This window comes from Lepeophtheirus salmonis, chromosome 12, assembly GCF_016086655.4.
Source record: "Lepeophtheirus salmonis chromosome 12, UVic_Lsal_1.4, whole genome shotgun sequence".
NCBI classification, from domain to species: domain Eukaryota; kingdom Metazoa; phylum Arthropoda; class Copepoda; order Siphonostomatoida; family Caligidae; genus Lepeophtheirus; species Lepeophtheirus salmonis.
In genome coordinates, this window is record NC_052142.2 from 9,150,997 (window position 1) to 9,172,979 (window position 21,983).

Consider the following 21,983-nt stretch of genomic DNA (forward strand, 5'->3'; position numbering starts at 1 on the left):
TTGACAATTTTCTGCATACGAAGTAAACAATTTGTCTGATTATCATATGGAAATACAAAGAGTGGCCGTAGACTGACCACATTTAATAAAATTACCTCTAGCAAATAATATCAATTGACCTGGAAAATTGGATATATGAAATAATATGATGTTTTTATTTTTGGTGAATAGCTCCACAAGATTTGGTACTCATAATTAACAAAATGGGAGAAATTCGAGGCTTGCCTGGGTAATTGGTAGCTATTTTCTTAGAAATAAATGTGAAAGACATAACAAAATGAAACGATGATCCTAATTTAAGGCGTATCTGGGGGACGGAAGAATTTGGAGTGAATCAAAGGATTTACTAACCATTAATGAAAAACGAGTTGAAGATATTTTTGAAAAAAGAGTTAAAAGGCTCGTAGACAGAAGAATAGAGGCTCCCTTACCTCTGAAAGAAAATATAGGTTTAATTGGTGATTCGAGACACCAGGTCTTTAAAAGATATAATTTGTTGGAGTCTAGATTTTGAAAAAATAGAAAATTGTGTGAAGAACATCATAATGTTATGAAAAAGTCCATTGATATTGGTTTCGTGGAGAAGGTTCCTTATGAAGAATTAATGAATAAAAATCGGGTTTTTTACGTCCCACATCATGCTGTAATAAAGGAGTCATCGTTAACGATTAAACTTAGATTAGTTTTTAAAGGCTCAATTAAATTTGATTCAGAACTTTCACTGAATTATGGTTCATAAAGGACCAACCAGACAATTAGATCTCATTGATTTACTTTTTAAGTAGTCCTTTCATAAAATTGATCTAGTGTCAGATATTACAAAAATGTATAGCAAATGGGATCTCGATTTACTGAGGTTTTTTTGGAGAGAAAATTATAATGGTCCTATAAAAGAATTTAGGCATACATGTCATGTGTTTGGAACGGCAAGTGCAGCCCATTCTGCATTTTGGGCAGTTCAGTGGAATTAAATTAAATATAAAACAAAATTTAAGGATGCTTTTAAGATAATTGTAGAGTATATGTATGTTGATGACTTTTTAACCGGGTTAAATAGTACTACAGAAGGCCAGAAGTTGGTTGCTGATTTGATGGAATTGAATCAAAGTGGTCAGTTTGTACTTAGAAAATGGCAGAGTAATTCAGAAGATATTTTGAGTTTTTTAGATGAAAAGTTAATTACTAATAAAGACCGTAGGTTGTCGATGAATATTTCTATAATATTAGAATATATTTGGGATCCGAAAGTAGATACACTTTTTCTTAATATTGAGGAATTTATTCGAAATAAAAACTTACTAAACGCATCATCTTATCAAAATAGGCTAAATTTTATGACCCAAAGGGATTTGTTAACCCAGTATTATTTTCGGCAGAGGTCATACTTCAATTTCTATGGAAAGGAAATTATGATTCTGATACAGAAATTCCTGTGGAGATATAAAAGAAATGGAATATTTTGAAAGACGATTTAAAAAAAAACTCAGAAATTTAGCATGCCCAGAAGTGTATCTACAAACATAGATAAAAACACTAAACTCGATATTTGCATCTTCTGTGATGCGTCAAATAAAAGCTATGGAGCTATTTCATATCTTAGAGTGCGTGGTTTAAACGAATAAGTTCATATTCACTTTATTGTTAGTCATACAAGACTAAGGCATGTCAAGGAAGTTACTATTCCTATGGTCGAACTCGAAGTGGCAGTTTTGTCTTCAAAAATTATCGATCACTCTTTTTTACCAATAATTCCATATAAGGCTGATAAAGTGGATACTTGAACTGACTCTACTGTTGTTTGGCACTGGCTGCAATCTGAGCCAGACACATGGAAGACGTATGTGGCCAACAGAGTGAAAATGGAATTCAGGAAAGAATTCCAACATTATGTTGGAACCATGTCTCTGGAGTTGATAATCCAGCAGATATGGCTAGCAGAGAGATGTTGCAGGTTGGTTTACCAAAAGAACATTGGCCTACTTCATAAAAACAGTGAAATCAGAAGAAAAAGATGTATCAAATATCATATATTATTGAAGAAGATTATAAAGACTATACCGACTTATATATTATTTTATTTCTTGGACAAAGCTTTATAGAGCATTGTCCTGGATTATTCGATTCAAGTCTTACCTAATATCAAATAAAAAATTAAACGTTGGAGTTTTAAGTATAGATGAGCTTAGAGAAGGAAAATTTGTTTTGTTGCGTCATCCAAGGTTAGAAGGACTAGTTTCTAGGATTAATAGTTTGTAATTTTCCAGGTTCTGATAGATTAGTAAGAAGCGTTAAAATTAAGAATTCTAATGATAAAGTATACCACAGACCCTCAAATATGTTGGTATTAATATTATCTGCTGATTATAACTAAAGATTTGCTCATTCCAGGGTTGATGTTACTCGTAAACGAGTGAGTGTTTTGTAGGGTAGGGTTTGTGTATATATATATATGTATGGCAGCACTGGGTTGTAATTGGAAGAACATTAAAATGTATTCTCTTCACTTCTCTGGCATTAGCGAGTATATTTATCAATGTGCAAATTGACTCCTGTATGATAAAAAGAGAATATAATTTATCTAAAAATAATATTGCATATTATTAATTAATCAACGTTCTACCCAAAAGAAAGGATGTAAAGCAGGCGAACATGCTCTAACAGTAAACATCCAGGAATTTTTAATATCAAATAGAACACAAAGAGTTATATATTAACACACTATAGGTACTCGAGTCAAAGAGAGAGATAAATACATACGTACATAACATGAACACTTAGTATCATTATAGCCTCTTCATGTAAACATCCACGAATATCAAATACCAGATAGCACAAAAATTTGATGTGATGAGACAAATCTATGTATATATTCAAAATTAACATGCCCAATTCTTTAAGAATCCGTTGTCAAAGTCCATGGAAGAAGAAAAAAAATGAAATTTTGTTAACCAGTGCGATTACAAACTATTTAAAGCCATATGAAAGTGGAGATGTTTTAAATAACTTGATTTCCCGAGTATTATTCAAATATTTACTAAAACATGTATCTCTCAGAAGAGAATAGTATCAATCACAAAGAAACATAGGCTTATTCAATGGATCATATTTGGTTTTACACCGAACTCCATATTTAAGATAAATGACAAATTAAGATATTATTGTAAGTTTATGTTTTTCACATGAGAATTTCATGTATTGTCCATAACATTCACTTATTCTTTATTTATTATTGATTTCTTCGCTATACTGATGGTATTCTTTATTAGAAAAATATACCTAATATTCTCTAACTAAAGAAAATTGAATTATTCTCTTAAACGATTTAAATACAGTTTTTTAATGTTACAAACCAACTAATAGTTATCCCATCATGTAATCCGGCTAGTTAGAATTTTCAATTTGATGTACCATACCTTCTGCTACACAAGACAGACAGATATGATTTCAAAGAGAAACACAGCGATACTCTAATAGTATTAGTCAAGAACGCGATATATTGTAATAGTTCTACTCTTTGAAGTCACTATTAAAGAGCGTGGTGGAAGTCAAACATTTTTAGGAAAAGCGTATCCTCTTTTTTCATACCTACAGGGCTATAGTAGTCCCAGACATGAGTTATTAATTATTATTAGACTTACGATTTTTTGGGCCAAAATGAGCACCCAAAATTTCAAAATTGAGCAATTTCTATTTAAAGAAAAATACAGTTTTTTAACAGTAATTTAAAGTAATTTGTCTTATTTTATATTAATCTTAATTTATTCATAATTTTTTTTATACTATATTGACATTTAACCAAGATTTTAGAAAGATTTTCATTGAGTAATTTTTGCCTTCCATCAGTATTGGTAGTTTTAAACACGGTAAAATATGTCCACATTAGTAGTTGAAGGAAATTTGATGTTGGCAAAATCTTCAAAGTCTTGTTAGACGGTTACATCTCATCATCACTGCTACTTATATTACGTCCAACCTGCTGCATAAATGGAAGATCAGGTTTAGCAGTTTGGTGCAAAAATATTTTCCATTTGTTGCAAGATTCAATGGAGATTATTAAACAACCAATTTTGGGCCAAATTTAGCCTTATTCTAATTGGCTGTTGTCCGAATATGGATCCATAACATATGTCATCATGTAATCATAACCTTGGTTTCATTAAATACATATTTTACCATTCATATTGAATGATAAAGCTTCTGTACCACACCTCTCAATATACAAAAAAGAGTTTGTTATAAAATCCTAAAACATAAAAAGTTACTCGAACTGTACTCAACAATTCCTTGACTGCTCATTTTTGCCTTCCCACTCTATACACTATGCAAACAATTTCATTATAGGAAAACAAAGTGCATCATGGAAAGGGATGATGATGATTGCAGTAGTTCTTGAAAAATTGAAAGAAAAATACATCTAAAAAAGTCAAAAAATCTAGCTACTACATATAACCTTTCCATTCTCTATTTACGAGTCATTAACAGACCTACCCATTTTATGTGTAATATATTAGTAAGCAGGGAAGTCCACGTCCTTCTAGAGGAGGGACGGGAACTTCCATCATAAAGAAGGCCAAAAAATTTCATGACTATCATTGGAGGACACATGACCACGCACTTCAAATAACTGGATATGATTGACACTACAAATGATTCTCAATAAGAACACATATTATATGTAGTTATATCTATATCTTTATTACACAAACATAAACTATTTTCTACATATAAATGCAGTTTTATATGTCCTGAATAAGCAACAAAGACAAATATTTGCTTAAAAAAGTGCAAAAAAGAATTTTAACTCCTTCATATAAAAAAGTTTGCTTTAAAAAAAAAGTGCAAATAGCTGACATTCAATAATAGCAACAATAAATGAAAATAATGAGAGACCTATGGTTTGGTTAGCTGGCTCACAATGGATTGCATGTCAATGTTAATTTTTGTGGTACCAATTTGCATTAATTGAAATAGAGTATTTTACCTCGACATGATCGTGGATGCCAAAAATCCCGTGTGTTACTATGCGTCTGGACAAAGACATAGCTTCAAAGTATTTAACCATGTTATTGTCATCAAATGCTTTGGCCATTTTCACTGCGCACGTCTTAACCACTTCCCCATCCAACAGCTGCTTCGTTACCTTTGTAAGTTCGAGTGCCACATGATAACACGCTGTGATGGCTAACTCTTGAAAGGTCGTGACTTTTGTGAATATGTCCTGCTCTTGACATACTTTAGAATGGAGTTCTGCTACTGTAACGGCTCTGGCAGCTCCAGTGTCCTTCTCAAATTTAAGTCTATGCAAGGTATTGTAATGGCGATTTAAGTTGTAATCTTTTAGGCCTGTTAATGTCTCCTTGAAATCTAGATAAATATATCCCATTGTTTCCCTTTGAACTTTGTGAAGAGGTACTCTTTTCCCCCTTTTGGCTGAAAAATACGATTTCCTCATTCAAATTTTCTTTTTTTCCTGGTGCTAGTGGACACGACTCTTGAATTTTTTCTTCTCATATCCTAAAGATAGTCTGGGCCCTAATATTGTTTGCATAGGGCACCCTCTATCAGTTATAATAACAACTTTTTTTTTCTTAATTATTATTGATCTATTTGCCGGCCATACAGAGTAAGGACGAGGGTCGTATACGGCCCCGGGCCGCCAGTTCCAAATCACTGTTCTAGAGTTATTCCTAGATGATAATAGACATCCTTGAAAATATTTTTATATTCTTGATGATTGTTGTTGCTTGAAGGTTCTTCATAGTGAACGTGAGATGAAGCTATATCCAAATATTCCAAGTTAATATGCTTCCAGATTTCATAACAAATTATCTTTGGAGTCCAGTCCATTAAAGTTATAGACACCATAAAATTTGAATTAACCATTCATTTTTCATTGATGAAAAAAATCCGGAAACCTTCACTTCTTCATACATAGATGGAAATATACAATACGAATTCCAAAAATGGTTCAATTCGACTACAAAACTTATTCAAACAATTGTGATCGATAAAATTATAACTCAATTCAGTGATACTTAATTATACTATATATTAGGACATGGATTACTTAACATCTGGATAAACAATTCACATTTAAAATCACGCATATCTCCATTACAAGTATTCATTACAACATTCTTTTATCGTTAATTTGTTATTGATAAATATTTTTGCATATAAATTGATTATTCTTCCTCCACGTGAAATATGCCTTCAAATTGTGGTGTTCCTTGTTGCCACATTGGTGAAATATCTGATCGAAAGCTTAAGATGAATAAAATCAGAACTTCTTTGCATAAAGTTCGATATCATACTTGGAAATTCTTAATAAATGGAAATCAGCTATTCCAATAAATTAGATACCTCGTAAAAAATACTATATATATATTTTAATGATATTTGATGTGTGTTTATAGGTATACAATTATTATTTTATGTTTATATAGATGGTAAGTTCGTTGATAGCTCTAAAATAGTTGTTTTTTCTTCATTTTAAACATGAAGATTTTTAAACAGAAACTAAATGAAAAAATGGAGAACTAAAAAGACGTATATTAAGAACAATTACTATACCATCTCTAGGACTAAAAACAAAAGTGACAATAAAACAAAGGACCAGTATAATGGCAATAGCTGAGGTGAGGCGTAAACGAAAAGTGATGAAATAAAATTAAAGGGCCCAAAAAATTTTAAGAAAAGATTAATTTTCAAATTTGTTGGAGCTCAAACAAAAATTGGATATCAATTATGTGCCTACAAAAGTAAGAGTAGATTGAATGGAAGATGAAGTTCAATTTCTGTAAATATAATTTTGGTAAAGAATACATAAGCGTGCGAGGAGAAGAGAATAAATACTTATGGCATCATTGATTAAATAATATACATCTTCTTCTATCAAGTACGTTATCATTCCCGCCTTTATTATTCAATATTAATATAATATTAGATGCTGATAGTCGATAAAAAACTGAATGAAATACCTAAAATAACGTCACCTTCTGTCTGGATTTCTGAAAATGGCGGCCGATTAATTTGGAAAATACTTACCGGATGAGAAACAGATGGCTTGTTGGATTTGTCGATATAAATGTGACTTTAGTCCCCGATCTAGAATGACACGCCACTCATTATCCTTATCTTATATCGAGAGTATGGATATTCATTTATAAAATCAAATTAATAAATAAATACATCATGTCAGACTTTAACTTTGATCTCACAAAGATGCATATTTCATTTGATGTAACCTTATCCATTGTTAATCATCCTACGTTCAAAAAATTTATGGAAAAATACACGGGTAAACCCCTCCCTTCCCGAGAGACCATCATTAAATTAATGGAGGATGTTGGTAATGATGTAATTTATAGAAATACCACCATGGTAAATTAGTTAATATAATTTTCAGCATATTTAGAGTCATCTATACCAAATTACGAAACGGAACTCTGAATTTTGTACCCTCTAACAGTAAGTATTCATGTTTTTTTAAATATAATCATAAAATATGATTCTATTTTAGCCAAAATTATCAAGAATAGTGATACACAACTCATTAAATGGCAAAAACAAGTGCTTAAATGTTCACAAAAACGGGAGTAGTAGCTTTGGATGGTTCGTAACTAGTTTGTCTGACATTAGTTTCTTCACTTAAAGACTTGTGTATTATCATTAGGTTTTCCAATATTACATAGTCAATAAATATTACTTGTTTATCACTTAAGGATTAGTTATGGTTGATAAGCCCCAAGAAATGGTGTTCAGAAAACATGTTATTAGTTATATGATTCCAATTGTTTAATGTTGTATATTTAACATAAATGCATGATGGTATATTTTTTAGTATGTAGATTAAATTTAATTAAAGCCTTAGTTTTTAAACTTGGAACTTCAAATATATTTCGAACTACTCTACATTGTCGTTTCATTAGCTATTATTCTGAGAATATGGTTCATAATGAATTACAATTTCATGGAGTGTGACGTTTTCAAATCTACTGTAACGGATAAAAAATGTCTCAGTCATTTATACGAAGTATATCTTCATTAAACATTTCGCTAATAAATACTTTCGTTATACCCTCAAAAATCATAATAAAGCAGGCAGCTGATAATCACATCAGTATTTTGAACAATGATACCATAAGTATTTCTCCCAAGGGGCGATAAAGGTTGAGTAATATACTCCAGCTTACAGTCAGCATATGTTCAAGGAAATGATACGGAAATATTATACGGGTGATGTCTTAGATTAGAGGTATCATGACTAACTCATCTCGGAGCATGAGGAATTGAACTCAGAAGCATGATTACTTTTTTTGAAAAAAATATGTGCTAAGAATCTCTCTGCGACTGGGATGATAAGAATAGTGTATTACATGCGTAGGAAGAGGTCAATTAATATGTAAATAGATATTTGTATGTATATTATGTCAATCAGGAGATAATTATGGCCTTAAGGTATTATAACGCATATTTCAGTCAGTTTTTTGTTCGGAAATTGAGGAAATGACTATATTGATAGGAATATTGAGAGGAAATGACTATATGGTAAAGTGATATATGTTTGATTTAGTTTGTAAAGTGATAGAATCGTCTCCATGTATTGCTATGAAGTTGGATACCGTATGATTAATCTGATAAAATAGCAGGAGGACACGAAGGCATGGTAACTTGGTACCTGGGAATCTTTAGTTATGACTTAAACTCGAGAAAGATTGACTCTACTACAGCACATGATATTAAATTCAAATGAAGGAATGTTCTGTTTTGATCATCTAAGGAATTAATATTATTAAGTCAAGAAGAACATCATTTTCTTCTCCAGTGTCGTATTTTAACAGCAATTTTAGTATTCATATTAATGAATGACACAAGTTTGATTTAGGAAGAGTATTGAACTGAAATGATCAAGCAAACGGCTATAATGAAACGTTTATATATTTATTCATCATATATTTTAATAATAAAAATTAAATATTTTAGAGATATCAGATACCAACTACTTATTCAAGAGTTTATTTAGAAAGTTTCTTTATTCATCTTTTACTGGTGGATTATTGTTTGATAACTCATCATGGAGCTCAAGACTTGCTATAAAAGATGGTTGAAATTAAAGTTTTTGTTTTCCAACAAAATTGAACGAGAAGTATTCACAGAACTGTAAAAACAATATTCTTAATTTATTTTAATTCCGAAAATTGAAAATTGGCGTCCTTTAACCATCGTCAGCGAATCTTACAGAATATTCGCTTGAGTTCTAGCAATGCAAGTGAAACCTTTCCTCAACAAAAGAGTGAACGTTGAGAAATAAAGCTTTTCAAAAAAAAAGGAACAAATCACCAATATTTCTAGAAATATTTAAACTGCTATGGACTCAACGAGGAAGAAGAATGTTCATAATTCATCGGGGCTATCTCAACCGAAAGGATGGCAGCTCACAGAGTCAAGTGGAGTAAATTGCCTACCTACGACTCAAACAGTACTGGAAATATTATTAGACAAAAATATTTAAAAAAACTCTTCTAGCACCTGAAGAGTTAGAACGATTTTCATTGAGGGATGAAGTCATGACACTACATGACATGAGTCCAGATATTTTTTTTTTTTTTACTCCAAGGTTTATTTTTTCTCTGCAAAATAAGGCAGCATTACATCTGCCCCTTGTCCCTTGGCATTTAAAATGTAATTTTAAGCCACTTGGACCTGTTGATACAACAACGATTTGTACTATTATATCTCCAAACTAGGCGTACCACAAAAATGGAGAATAATGGTATTAAGGTCATTACGTGGTATCTATGATGGAATGAAGTTTACCTAACAATTTCAGATTTCAACGAGAACAATCAAATTTTTTTATCCCTGTAAAGATTGCGGCAAATTATTTAATGACGAAGTGTATGCTTTTGTAGACTGCCCTGCATTGGAAATCTTGAGGGAACTGATAAGGTTAAGCATAAAAGTTACTGACAAGGGCAGCTAAAAGGCCACGGCGTTGCTTGGGGTGGAATTGAGGAAAAGTATATTATATGCTGCATCGAGATACACTGCATTCTCATTGAAGATTCCACGACTGCAGGACTCGGGGTGGGAATATTCCGGTGATCTAATTAAATATTTTCCTTCTGCCTCAAAACGACACTTTAAAACCGTGGAATTTATTATCAGGCAAGACAAACATCATCGTAGTAAGGTTATGAAATGATCACTTTTCTTAGGGATTTGTGGTATCCTTTTTTTGGAATGACTGCATCAAGACTTTTACATGGAAATTTTGTCTCTGGGTCAACATCCTTTGCTTTTATGTTATTTCTATATGTCTACTTTTAAATCATTTTTACGATATTTTCGTTGAGTGTTCCTGTTTTGTTTTAATTTCTATATAATTATAATTATATGTACTGCATGCCTTCGATTTTAGTTGTTGTCTCAACTATATAACTATTAGCTGGATTTTCGTCGTGATCAATGTTTGTGTGTGCTATATATATATATATATATTTATATTAAGTCATATCCCTGATGAGGTGTTTATATTAGAGGTCTAAAAAAGGAAATTAACTGTAAGCTATAATGCTTCCTTATGTTGTATATGAATGCAAATTTTGTTTTTTTTTATTTACTTATTTGTGTATGTAAGTATACGTGTAATGTGGATGAATAAATACCTTGAAAAAAAATTAAGAAATCATAATCATCCCAAAAAGAAAGTCATGACATTAAGATTCACGTTTCTTTCTAACTGATTTTATATTTAAAATTTGTTTCAGTCACCTTGTATGCATCAATTTGATTTCTTTGACTTCCATATTAATAAATCTTATAATAAATTACATTAAATTTGATAAGAACAGCTTTGTATTTTAATTTCCTTAAGTTTATCAGTGCATTCTTGAGTGGTGTGATAATTCAGGTGCATCACTATATTGATGTACCCCTACTAGTTACTTTTATGTTCTTATGGATGGGTAAACAAAGAAAGAATGTGTTGTTTCTTTGTTTACTAAAGTAATGATCTCTATATATAGGATACCTGGTTCTTGTCTAAATTATTCTGTAAGCTTTGTATAATTGTTAATTTATATACCATATTATTATTAAATGTACTTATTTTATTTGTTGATTGTCCACTCGACAAATGTTAATTAAAGTTAACTGTTTGGTATCTTAGTCTACTCTTACGATAATTTATTTAACATTTGCAAACATGGAAAAATACTTGAAGTCGGAACATTTAAACGACAATCTAAGCTCATCAAAGGCAGACCAAGAATGGGAATATTAGATTAAAACTTTCACGTGCGAACGTCCAAACTTGCCTTAAAGTTGGAAATACTCAATAATTATATAACCCCAAAAAATATTTCTCTTATATATCCGAATTCGAAATATATAAAGCGGCGTTTGGAACATTAAAGTCAATTTTTGTGAAAAATAAAACTTTCTCAAGATACCTCTTATCTACCCGAAAATAGAATCTGGGTTAATATATAGGTTTTGAAGCTTTTGAGTCAAAATTGTGAATTGAAAGATGTTAGTGCCGAAAAATCATAGAACAATTTTCTAAGAGATGTATTTGTCAATGGTATTTCTTCACTTCACATTCGACAACGGTTGTTAGAAAATGATAAAACTTGTGAACAAGCAAAGTCATTAAGAATGACCGAGGGACATGCTAGTTATTATCTAAAATCAATTACTACTCCCATAATAAATGCAGTTTTCGAAAATGAGGAAGAAGAATTTACTCCTACAGTGGCTGCCGCTGTTATGGAATCTTTTATGATTTGTGGCTACTCAAAGTATCCTCGTTATAATTGTCCTTGGTTATACCATAACACTTTTCCCATTGATGTTTGACTTCCACCATGCTTTTTAATAGTAATGTCAAATAGTATATACTATTATCTGTCTATTAATAATATAATTTCTAGTATTATATGGTGTTAATATACTGTTTTATTCTCTATGATGTCACAATCTGTCTGTCTTGCCCAGCAGTCGGTATGGTACATCAAATTATTAATTATAGCAAGCCTGATTACATGATAGCTTAACCTTGTATTTCTATTAATCTTCGTCTAACCTTTTATTTCTATTAACGTTGGGTATGTCTAAAGCATTTAGGTATACCCACAGAGATTATAACGGAAAGAGGCGTCATGTATATCAATCAATAATTTTTTTTCTTATCTCTAATTCTGATTCGTCTAAAACTTCTGTATGTGCTCTCTTTTCATCTCTTGTGCAGTTCATTGTTATTACGTCTCTTATAACATTAATTATAAATCAATTTAATTTATCTCATTATAAGGGTGATGTATTTTGTCTTTAATTACATGAATGAGTGTGAAATCTACAAATTAACTTCAAGTTTTACTCCTCCAAGAATGGCTTCCTTTAGAAAGGCAAAATTCGGCGAAAGTTGTCAGTTAGAGCTGCTAAACTTCCAAAATGTACTACTACGGATCATTCAAGACATTTCAAATAAGAATTCCTGCTAAATTCAATGTTTACTTGAATAACAATAATACTGTTTCAGGCTCACTTTGAAGATAATATGTTTCATCGTAGACACTTAAAAAGACGATGAATTCTAAAAATTATAAAAGTTATTTTAAAACAAAACTAAATAATTTTCTATGTTTTTGGATTGAGGTTATGTGAATCCTAAACATAATTAATATACATAGTTTTTGTTTTCTTAATATTGGAACCATCTTGCCTCCTCTTTCCCATTTAGTTTAGACATACTTTGAAGCATGTGTTTTGGAGTCCACTGTCCATGTATAGAGATGTCCTTGCATTGAGCGGTCCATACTATTCCATGCGTAGGGCTGGTCTGAGAAAGAGAAGGAGAAGAGGAAGGTGAAGTAAGAGGAAAGTGAAGTGAGAGGAGGGAGGAAGGAGGAAGGAGGAAGAGAGGATTGGCTACTGGCTATTGTGAATTGTGGAGTGGGTGAATTGTATGAGCTGTGATCCCTTGGGTTTGTTATTGTGAGAGGAGAGGAGAGGAAGAGAACTAAGTGTTTGGAAATGTCCTCATCGGAGACGATCTCCGAGGAAGTGGGCTACCCTTCCAGGGCCATGAGACCATCGGTTGGGGAGAAGACTTTGGGAGGTCATTACTTCGTAGATGAGAGCACTGGACAATATTACTACCAGGAAGTGGGAGGAGAGGGATTGTCGGTCGTGGAGGAGGAGGAGGAAGAGGAGGGTGCCTCGGGTTCCGTGTCTGGTTCGGCAGACAAGAGTGGGTCGAGTGGGGCAAGTGTAATGCTCAACGCGGGTGGGGATCAGTACCAGACGGTGACGATCGTTCCCTCAGACACGAACCCTGGAGAGGTGTCCTACGTGCTGATTGTGCAGCAACCCCAAGAGGAGGAAAGAGTGGAGGCGGAGCTCAAGGAGGAGGAGGAGCTCAAGGAGGAGGAGGAGGAGGAGTCAAAGAAGGGAGGAAAGGCATTTCCTTCCGTCTCAAGCGGAGAGAAGCAGAAGAAGAAGGTTGTTGCTCTCTCTTCTCTTGCTTCTCTTGTTCCACTAGCTGCTCCTCGGGTTATGTTGAGCGAGTGTGGAGAGGGTTCTGTGGGTCCTGGTGTATACGACTTTGATGAGGGGAACGAGTTTGGAGGGAGTGGAGTGTTGGAGAGTGGGCAAGAGGGGGAGGAGGGAGGGGTGGAGCTGGAGGTAGAGACTGTGTCGGATGGGAAGAGGAAGAGCCTCAAAGTAAATAAGCGTTCCCAGTGTGTGTCCCAGGCTCACATGTGCAACTACTGCAACTACACCACTCCTAAGCGTTATTTACTTTCTCGACATATGAAATCCCACTCAGAAGAACGTCCTCACAAATGCTCAGTCTGTGAACGAGGTTTTAAAACTCTTGCATCCCTACAAAACCATGTCAACACGCATACTGGCACTAAACCTCATAAGTGTAAATTTTGTGAGTCTTGCTTTACAACTTCGGGGGAGTTAGTGCGTCATGTAAGATATCGTCATACTCACGAAAAGCCTCACAAGTGCTCTGAATGCGGATATAAGAGTGTTGAATTAAGCAAGCTTAAGAGACATATGAGATGTCACACGGGAGAACGGCCATTTCAGTGTCCTCATTGTACATATGCCTCACCTGACACCTTTAAACTGAAAAGGCATCTGCGAATACACACTGGAGAGAAACCCTACGAGTGTGACATATGCCATGCACGATTTACACAGAGTAATTCGCTCAAAGCTCATAGGTATATCACTTGCCATTTATCATCTTTCACGCTTATTTACATCTGTGACTTTCAGATATTTGTAGGTTATTATGGGATTAATTCGTAATAGCCATGAATAATGTGATATCTTTTCTTTTTAATCTTATGGAAGGAGTCCGTTTTCCTTACTTATAGTTTTTAGCATTAGTGGTGAAAATCGTTTAAACCTTAAGTTTGTCTACAAAGTTTTTATACCTTCTTTTAAATTTTTTTTTTTTTTTGGGATAATCACTTAACTATGCAAACAAATTCTCCTAAAATTCCAATATCTTTAGTTTTCAAATATTATTAATATTAAAAATTACGACTATTATATGTTCGAGATCAAGCTAAATGTCTTGTTAATATTTAAATTAATATTTATTTTACTGATGTAATAGATTATATATCAATCTCAATTACGGTAATGAAACAATATGGAGATACGTTACAAAAAAATCAAAAATAACTCTAAGGGTACTTGCAATGTATATTGAGTGTGGAATTTTATTAATAAATTTAAAATGGTATCTGGGCGGGGAAAAAATTAATTAAAAAGGAATACCCTTCTAAATTTATATATGTTGTGCCCCTAACTATATACTGTCACACTACCTTTCGGAATATATATATATACATATATTTAGTTTCCTCGTGCCCCTTTGTATAAGATTTTTAAAATGCTCAAAATGAAGTAGTAATAATTAAATACTAAATAAATATCAACTTTTATTAAATGTCATGACCAATAAGATATTAATTACTTCTTATTAATATAAAGGAATTGTGTTGAGGATTTTAAAAATTTGAAGTATTATAATGATGATATTTCCTTAATGCTTATATTTTAAAAGTGTTTGAAATCAATAATATTTTTTTATGTAACCTTGTCTTATCTTTTTAGATTAATACATACAGGTGATAAACCTGTGTTTCAATGTGAATTTTGTCCTACTACTTGTGGTCGTAAAACAGATCTTCGCCTTCATGTACAGAAACTTCATACCTCTGAAATCCCGATGCATTGTAAAATGTGCGGTAAAATGTTCCCTGACCGCTATACTCTCAAAGTTCATAAAAAGACTCATGACGGAGAAAAATGCTTTAAATGTGATTTGTGCCCGTATTCTTCAATATCACAACGGCATCTTGAATCTCATATGCTCATTCATACTGATCAAAAGCCCTATTTATGCGATCAGTGTGATCAATCTTTTCGTCAGAAACAACTATTAAAACGCCACCAGAATTTATATCATAATCCTAACTATGTACCTCCTGAACCTAAAGAGAAAACTCACGAGTGTCATGAATGTGGTAGATCTTTTCGTCATAAAGGTAATTTGATTAGACACATGGCACTTCACGATCCTGAGAGTTCTGCTCAAGAAAAAGCTCTTGCGCTTAAGATGGGCCGCCAAAGACGAATTCAAATTATAGATGGACAACAAGTTGAAGTACTTACTGGAGATGAAGACGACGAAGTAGGAGAAGATGATGTTGAAGCAGTTGATTCAGAAGAAAGTGATAAAGTCATGTCAGTAGAGAGTCATGATGGTTCTCAGTATGTTGTTTTGGAAGTTATTCAATTAGGAAATAGCAAGTCTCATAGTGAAAGTAACAGTTCAATAAAAATTATAGAAGGTAAAACAGCAGCTATACAAGACAGCAACATTTGTGATGTATCAAGCTTGAGGGCCCCGAATGAGGAATATTCTAATTTAGCGAAGAAAAGAAACGACATGGCTACTTGCTTCGGATTTGACGATGTAATTTTTCTTATTCATATATATTGTTCTTCTTCAGGAGATCCATACCTTAAACTAATATAATATTATTTATTTATTTTAGGATGAAGATGATTAAGGTCGAAATTTGTTCTTGGGAATTAAGGCTCGTTTTGACCTTTCGGCGTCTCGTAATTTTTGGGAACTATTCTAGAGTCATCAATACAAGGCGTTTTTCAAAGTTTCATTCTTGTAACAATCTTTTTCGTAAACAATTAACATCAGTTTACACAAAATCTCCTATTTTGAAAAGAAAAATGTGATTGTGTGGATTAAAATATAGTCATTAAAAACATTTCCTTTGGGCATTTCCAAAAAATAAAAACGCAACGCTGATTGATGTGGAAATGAGTTTATAATATATAGCTCTTAATTTTAACTTAAATATATATTTTTTAATTACAAATACATATGCAGATGGGTAGTCTTAAGTGTTATGCTAATTCGTTCATGTTGAGTACAATTTTTTATTATGACAGAACGAAAAATAAGGACATAGATATCTTCTTTTTATACATAGTTATTTATCTTACGTTTTTATTTTTGAATGATAAGTGGTAAGTATTATTTTTTATCAGAAAGATTGTTCAATATATTTATTTACTGTCGAAATTGTTGAATTTTGTACAAGATAATTAGTTTACAAAGAGATGGATAGCGTGATTAAAGATTACATTGGATCATTTGGGAGGTGGCAGTTTATTACCTTTTTCGGGGCATCAGTTGTTTCAATTGTTGGAAGTATGAGTACATTTCTTCTCTCCTTCACTGCTTTCTTGCCGCATAATTACAGATGTCTAATTCCTGAGTGTGAAACCGTTGAAAGTAATCTATTCACAGTTTTCTTAACTTGTATTATACATGTACTTATATAGATACACAATATAATTTGAGTTTTGCTAAGTTTGCTATACCGGAATGGGAAGACAAATATAACGTTAAAGAGCGACGGTGCAATCGTTATCGATCTTATTCTAACAGTTGTGAATATAGCAACTTCGATACATCAAACTCATATGCCTGTATGCAACATGTTTTTGATAACTCACAATATCACAATTCTATCATAATGGAGTTTGATATTCCTCCTTGTCTTGATATACCTGATCATTGGCCTCTTAAACCTTCTATTAGTAGAATACAATTTCTGGGGTTCGCTTTTATGTTCGGTTTATTGATCGGTTCAGTATTAATGGGGGTTATATCTGATAAATTTGGAAGGAAGAAAACAATTTTTGGAAGCTTAGTTATATCAAGTCTTCTAATAATTGGTGGATATTGGTCTAAGGATCTGGAGTCATATTTTATATTAAGGCTACTTAATGGGATTTTTAACGTATCATTGTTCACGAATAGTTTTATCATTCTGATTGAGATGGCAGATCCGTCAGAACGGGCATTTTATGGAATAATTTTGAATGTGAGTAAAATATTAGGTTATATTATGCCGTTGTGCTAAAGATGCGTTACTAACCTTTCACTTTTAACCTAGCATATTTATTTGATACTTTAATTATCTAACAGATACCGTTTGCTGGAGGTGAAATGTTGCTGTCTTTTTTTGCTTTCTTTATACAAGAATGGCGTTATTTACACATTTTTGTAGGAATTCTTACAGGTATGGCAATAATGTGTTGGTTTATCATCCCCGAATCTCCTCGTTGGTTACTTTCTTTGGGTAAAAAAAATGATGCAATTAATATTCTACTGAATGGTGCCATATTGAATGGCAAAACAACATCATACAAGACATTGGATAACATAAAATGGTATGACGAAATTACTCGAGATAAACTTGAGTTGAAAGAAATTTCGAAGAGCGTTACTGTGATAAAAATATCTCTCAGTGAGTACATAATTCTACGATACTGAAATAATTTTCCCCCCTAATTTTCTTTTTTTAGTCATGTTTTACAATTGGTTCAGTATTACTATGGTTTATTATGGACTATCATTGATATCTGTTAACTTAGGAGGAAATATTTATATAAACTTCTTCTTATCTGGTTTGGTGGAAATTCCGTCTTATATAATTACTTTTCTTCTGTTAAGTCGTTTAGGACGTAGGTGGCTGCTTGTAGTATATAGTTTTATGAGTGGAGTTATGTGTATATGCGCCGGTCTATTTGAATATGGAATTATTATGTCAATATTTTCACTTTTCGGCAAATTTTGTGTCTCTGGTTCCTTTTCAATTTTATATCTTTATACGGCTGAGTTGTATCCCACAGAATTACGTAATACTGTTGTGGGTATAGCTTCAATGTGTGGTCGTATAGGTGGAATATGCGCTCCTTTTATTGCTTCTTTGCAAGATATTTCAATGTATCTTCCATTTATTCTCATGGGTTTTTTGGCTATTATTAGTGGATTAGCGTCATTTTTCCTTCCGGAAACATTGGGATCTAAACTTCCAGAGTGTATTAATGATATTAAAGAGTTATACAGTAATTCTTTGCGCAATAGTTGTGTATTTAAGCCAAAGAGAGAAATAATCTGTAATGATGAAAAACATTACGAGATTGAAAGATCTATTATCAGCAAAACTCGTGTGCCAGATATATATGTTGAGGCACCTACTCCAAAAAAGACTATTCATAGCAGAGATCGGTGTTTAAAAATTTATAAAGAAGATCGGTTACAGGGCCACTTAGCTAAAGATTCGTATTTATCAAGAAGTAATTCCCCTTTAACCTTGATTCATAGAGAGGAAATAGATGGTATGACTAAAAAACAAATTTCTATTGGTGGGTTTAGTGAGAATACTTTCATTGGTTCGAAACCATTTTTATTTACCACTGAGAAAGATGGTGCAGTACACAAGAATATTGCTGGCCCTACGTTAGTTTTGCCGAAGGGCGCTAGTCGTAAATTTAGTCAACTCTCTCCTGCGCCCATTGATAGTCCTGATGCGAAGCGAATAGGTTGTTTTGTTATGATACCAACATTAAAAAGTTGTTAGATTTATCAATTATTTATTATTACTTTTAAAAAAAATTATAATGAATTCCTCATAATGCATATTTTATATTATTTGTCTAAAAACATGAGACTGCGTTGAAGTAGCACCTCCAATAAACTTTTCCATTTACTGTCCCTCTTCTTTGCACGCCATTCTGAAAAAATCGAAATATATTTGTAAGAGAGCATTTAATTACGTATCAATTTCATAATCATATTCAAACAAGTGTAATATAATTAATTATTTGTTTATAGTACTGATTAAGTCTGGGGTAGAAAGTGTTACATGTAGGGGTGGAAATCCTAAGAGTTTTTTGGGGTAAGTTTTGTTGTTGTTGTGTAATGTTCTACGAACACCACCAACAGACGGAAGTAACGGACCGGAGTAAAGTCAATAAGAACACCTTTGGATTGGGGGTACGATCATACACTAAAACATATATTCAATAAGGGATTACATTTAAAAGGATGTACATACATATGACTATTAAATATACCAACTCGTAAAACCGAAGGTACATTACTATCTATTTAAAAAAAAATCCCTACGTCATGATCTAAAAGTAAATAAAAGACAATACTTAACATGGTGGTAGCCTGATTAGTTTTTATTATTTTCTAAAGCTATTATCATTATTCTTGAGGAGAAAATATCTAAATATGAAGTGCAACAACTAGTGTGTGCTCATAAATGAATGGCAGGGAGTAAAGCTGAGAAGTTTAAAGAATAAATCTTTGTTGTAGATTTAAGGATTGAAAATGGAGTAATTCCTGCCAATGTACATACTGGATTCAGAGAAGGACTTGTGTTTATTTCCTTCATCTCACGGCTGCTCCTCAAATATTTTTCAAATTTTCTGGGGGGGGTAGTTATAGCAAAAATATTTACGATTTACAGCCCTATTAATATCTGTTTGGAGGGGGCAAGGGGAATTTTAGAGAAACATGTAGTCGGGGTTGCTAGAATTTTCAATCTGATGTATTGTACCAACTGATGAGCAAGACGACTTTGACAAAACACGAAACCACTCATTTACTATGACTTCAATATTAAAAGTGTGGTGGAAGTCAAACATATGTCGTAGATACCTTATGGTATAACTTTGTATTTCTATTAACTTGGGTTCTACTAAATTATATTTATGAGCATATTTAAAATATCAACAAAAGTTCTCTTAGGTAATGGTGTTTCATATCACTTTATTCATGCCAATAATTTTTTTTATAATAACATAGGTATTAAATCAGGTGTTTTATGAACTTTTTCCCTTTAGTACATATTCTTTTACATTAAGTAAGGTGACGAAAACTGCAGGGGGCAATAGCTGAAATAGAAGTGTTTATTGAGTTGAAAAAAAAACAAATATACTTTCTACCAAGATTAATAAAAATACAAGGTTATTCGATAACGCATGTACATGTGATGTTTGACTTCCACCATGCTTTTAATATCGACATCTTAGTAAATGAGTGGTTACGTGTTTTGTCAAAATCTGCCTGTCTTGCCCAGCAGTCGGTACAATACATCTATTGAAAGTTCTAGCATGCCCAATTACATGATGGTCTAGCCTTGAATTTATATTAACCTTGCTCTCTGCTAAGTTTTTTTGTAAAAATTTTCATTCAATTTTTTAATATAAATTACATCTTAAATAATTTAACTTTGTAAATAATAGTCTCATTTATTTAATGACTAATGAGTTCAAACCAAAGACAAAATAGGTAATTTCAAGGACTACTAGAAGAAAAGGACTAGAGACAGAAATAAATCGGCAGACAGCTGCAGTCCCATATTCATGTTCTATTCTTGTGAAGTTATACTTTACTGATGGAATTGTGTATGTTTTTTGGACCATGGAAACTTGTACATTATTATTCTTAGCCTAAAATTCTAGAGAAGATTACACGAACGAAGACTGAAATGAGGATAGGATTATTCTTCAGAGTCCTCATACAAAGGAGGGATTCAATAAGTTAAATTTAACTCCCAAGTCCCAGGCATGAAACAAAATTCATTTCAAAGGTAGAGGATCCCGTTTAAGAGGGAAATCTCTCGTATCTTCATACTTTGGGGTTATAGTCAAGTCTTTGTGTGTGGATTCCGTTGGATTGTAATAATATAAAGAGATATCGGGATAATAATTGTTCATACTGAGACTTCATTTAATCAACTAAAACAAAAGAGTTATTATGTACATACACACTACGCAGGTAGCAACAAGAGAATTAATATAAACAGGAACAAATAATATATAAGAACAACAACAATATAAAACTATAATCATATTTACACAGATTCATATTGACATAATAATAATCTAAAAGATTTGGAAGAAGAATCTAAATATAGATTTAAAAAAAACACGCCAGCAATAAGAATGGAAGAAGTCCTAATCACTTAATTATCCGTTATCAACTATATTAGTTTTTAGAAATTATGGATTATTCATATTGGAAAAGATTCATGGATAGACGAAAAAGCATAACGTTAGATTAGGTAAGAGCAGTGATTTCCACTTTGTAATGAGGCAGGATTTATCAAAACAAGAGGCAGGTTGTATGTGTTGAAACACATCACTGAGAGGATTCGGGAGGCACTCAAAGGTTGGATCGTTGGAGAAAACGAGGAAATGAGAGATGTAAGCGAGGAAAACTGTAAAGCTCACTACACTTGGAGGAATAATGGTCTTTATGTTTCTATTACCAATATACACGCAAATCTTTGAAAATTAATTGACTATTTAAAATAAAAGAAGAATTGGTCAGGGGAAAAATAGTGACATAACTAGGAGATATTATACCGATAAAAAAATAATCAATAAAAATCGAATGAAATTTATCTATTATTAATAAATAATACCTATTTTGTCTCTGGTCCGAACTCATTAGTAATTACATAAGTGAGATTATTATTTACATTAAATAAAGAAAGGCGGGTTTTTCGCTTAGTGAGCTTGTAGATGCAGCAGAAACCCCATTCCAATTAATTTGG

The 21,983-nt window shown here is 32.5% G+C and overlaps 2 protein-coding genes and 1 long non-coding RNA gene across 6 annotated transcripts in view; 2 read left to right on the top strand and 1 right to left on the bottom strand.

The window, feature by feature from the left end:
- Positions 1-12,193: 12,193 nt before the first annotated feature.
- Positions 12,194-16,473, top strand: LOC121127164 (uncharacterized). Its single transcript, XM_040722526.2, has 3 exons — positions 12,194-14,243; positions 15,148-16,012; positions 16,095-16,473. Exons 1-3 carry the CDS (start codon positions 13,039-13,041, stop codon positions 16,107-16,109), a joined length of 2,085 nt encoding a protein of 694 aa, XP_040578460.1. The 5' UTR covers positions 12,194-13,038; the 3' UTR covers positions 16,110-16,473.
- Positions 16,474-16,631: 158 nt separating this feature from the next.
- LOC121127163 (organic cation transporter protein) lies at positions 16,632-19,184 on the top strand. Its single transcript, XM_040722523.1, has 4 exons — positions 16,632-16,855; positions 16,906-17,450; positions 17,555-17,876; positions 17,935-19,184. The coding sequence occupies exons 1-4, from the start codon at positions 16,681-16,683 to the stop codon at positions 18,990-18,992; spliced, it is 2,100 nt and encodes a 699-aa protein (XP_040578457.1). The 5' UTR covers positions 16,632-16,680; the 3' UTR covers positions 18,993-19,184.
- The window catches only part of LOC121127167 (uncharacterized), a 114,000-nt gene continuing 111,002 nt past the window's right edge, over positions 18,986-21,983 (bottom strand). For all 4 annotated transcript variants that reach the window (XR_011782502.1, XR_011782503.1, XR_011782501.1 and 1 more), the window contains one exon: positions 18,986-19,146. This is a non-coding gene — a long non-coding RNA (uncharacterized lncRNA). The remainder of the gene's footprint in view (positions 19,147-21,983) is intronic.

What these genes read in the sequence shown, in the direction of transcription:
- LOC121127163 (XM_040722523.1), top strand. Translation starts at nt 16,681, where the DNA reads ATGGATAGCGTGATTAAAGATTACATTGGATCATTTGGGAGGTGGCAG. An exon ending in TGAGTGTGAAACCGTTGAAA is followed by an intron (nt 16,856 to 16,905) that starts GTAATCTATTCA and finishes GTACTTATATAG; the next exon opens with ATACACAATATAATTTGAGT. An exon ending in TGTGATAAAAATATCTCTCA is followed by an intron (nt 17,877 to 17,934) that starts GTGAGTACATAA and finishes TTCTTTTTTTAG; the next exon opens with TCATGTTTTACAATTGGTTC.
- LOC121127164 (XM_040722526.2), top strand. Translation starts at nt 13,039, where the DNA reads ATGTCCTCATCGGAGACGATCTCCGAGGAAGTGGGCTACCCTTCCAGG. An exon ending in AATTCGCTCAAAGCTCATAG is followed by an intron (nt 14,244 to 15,147) that starts GTATATCACTTG and finishes TTATCTTTTTAG; the next exon opens with ATTAATACATACAGGTGATA.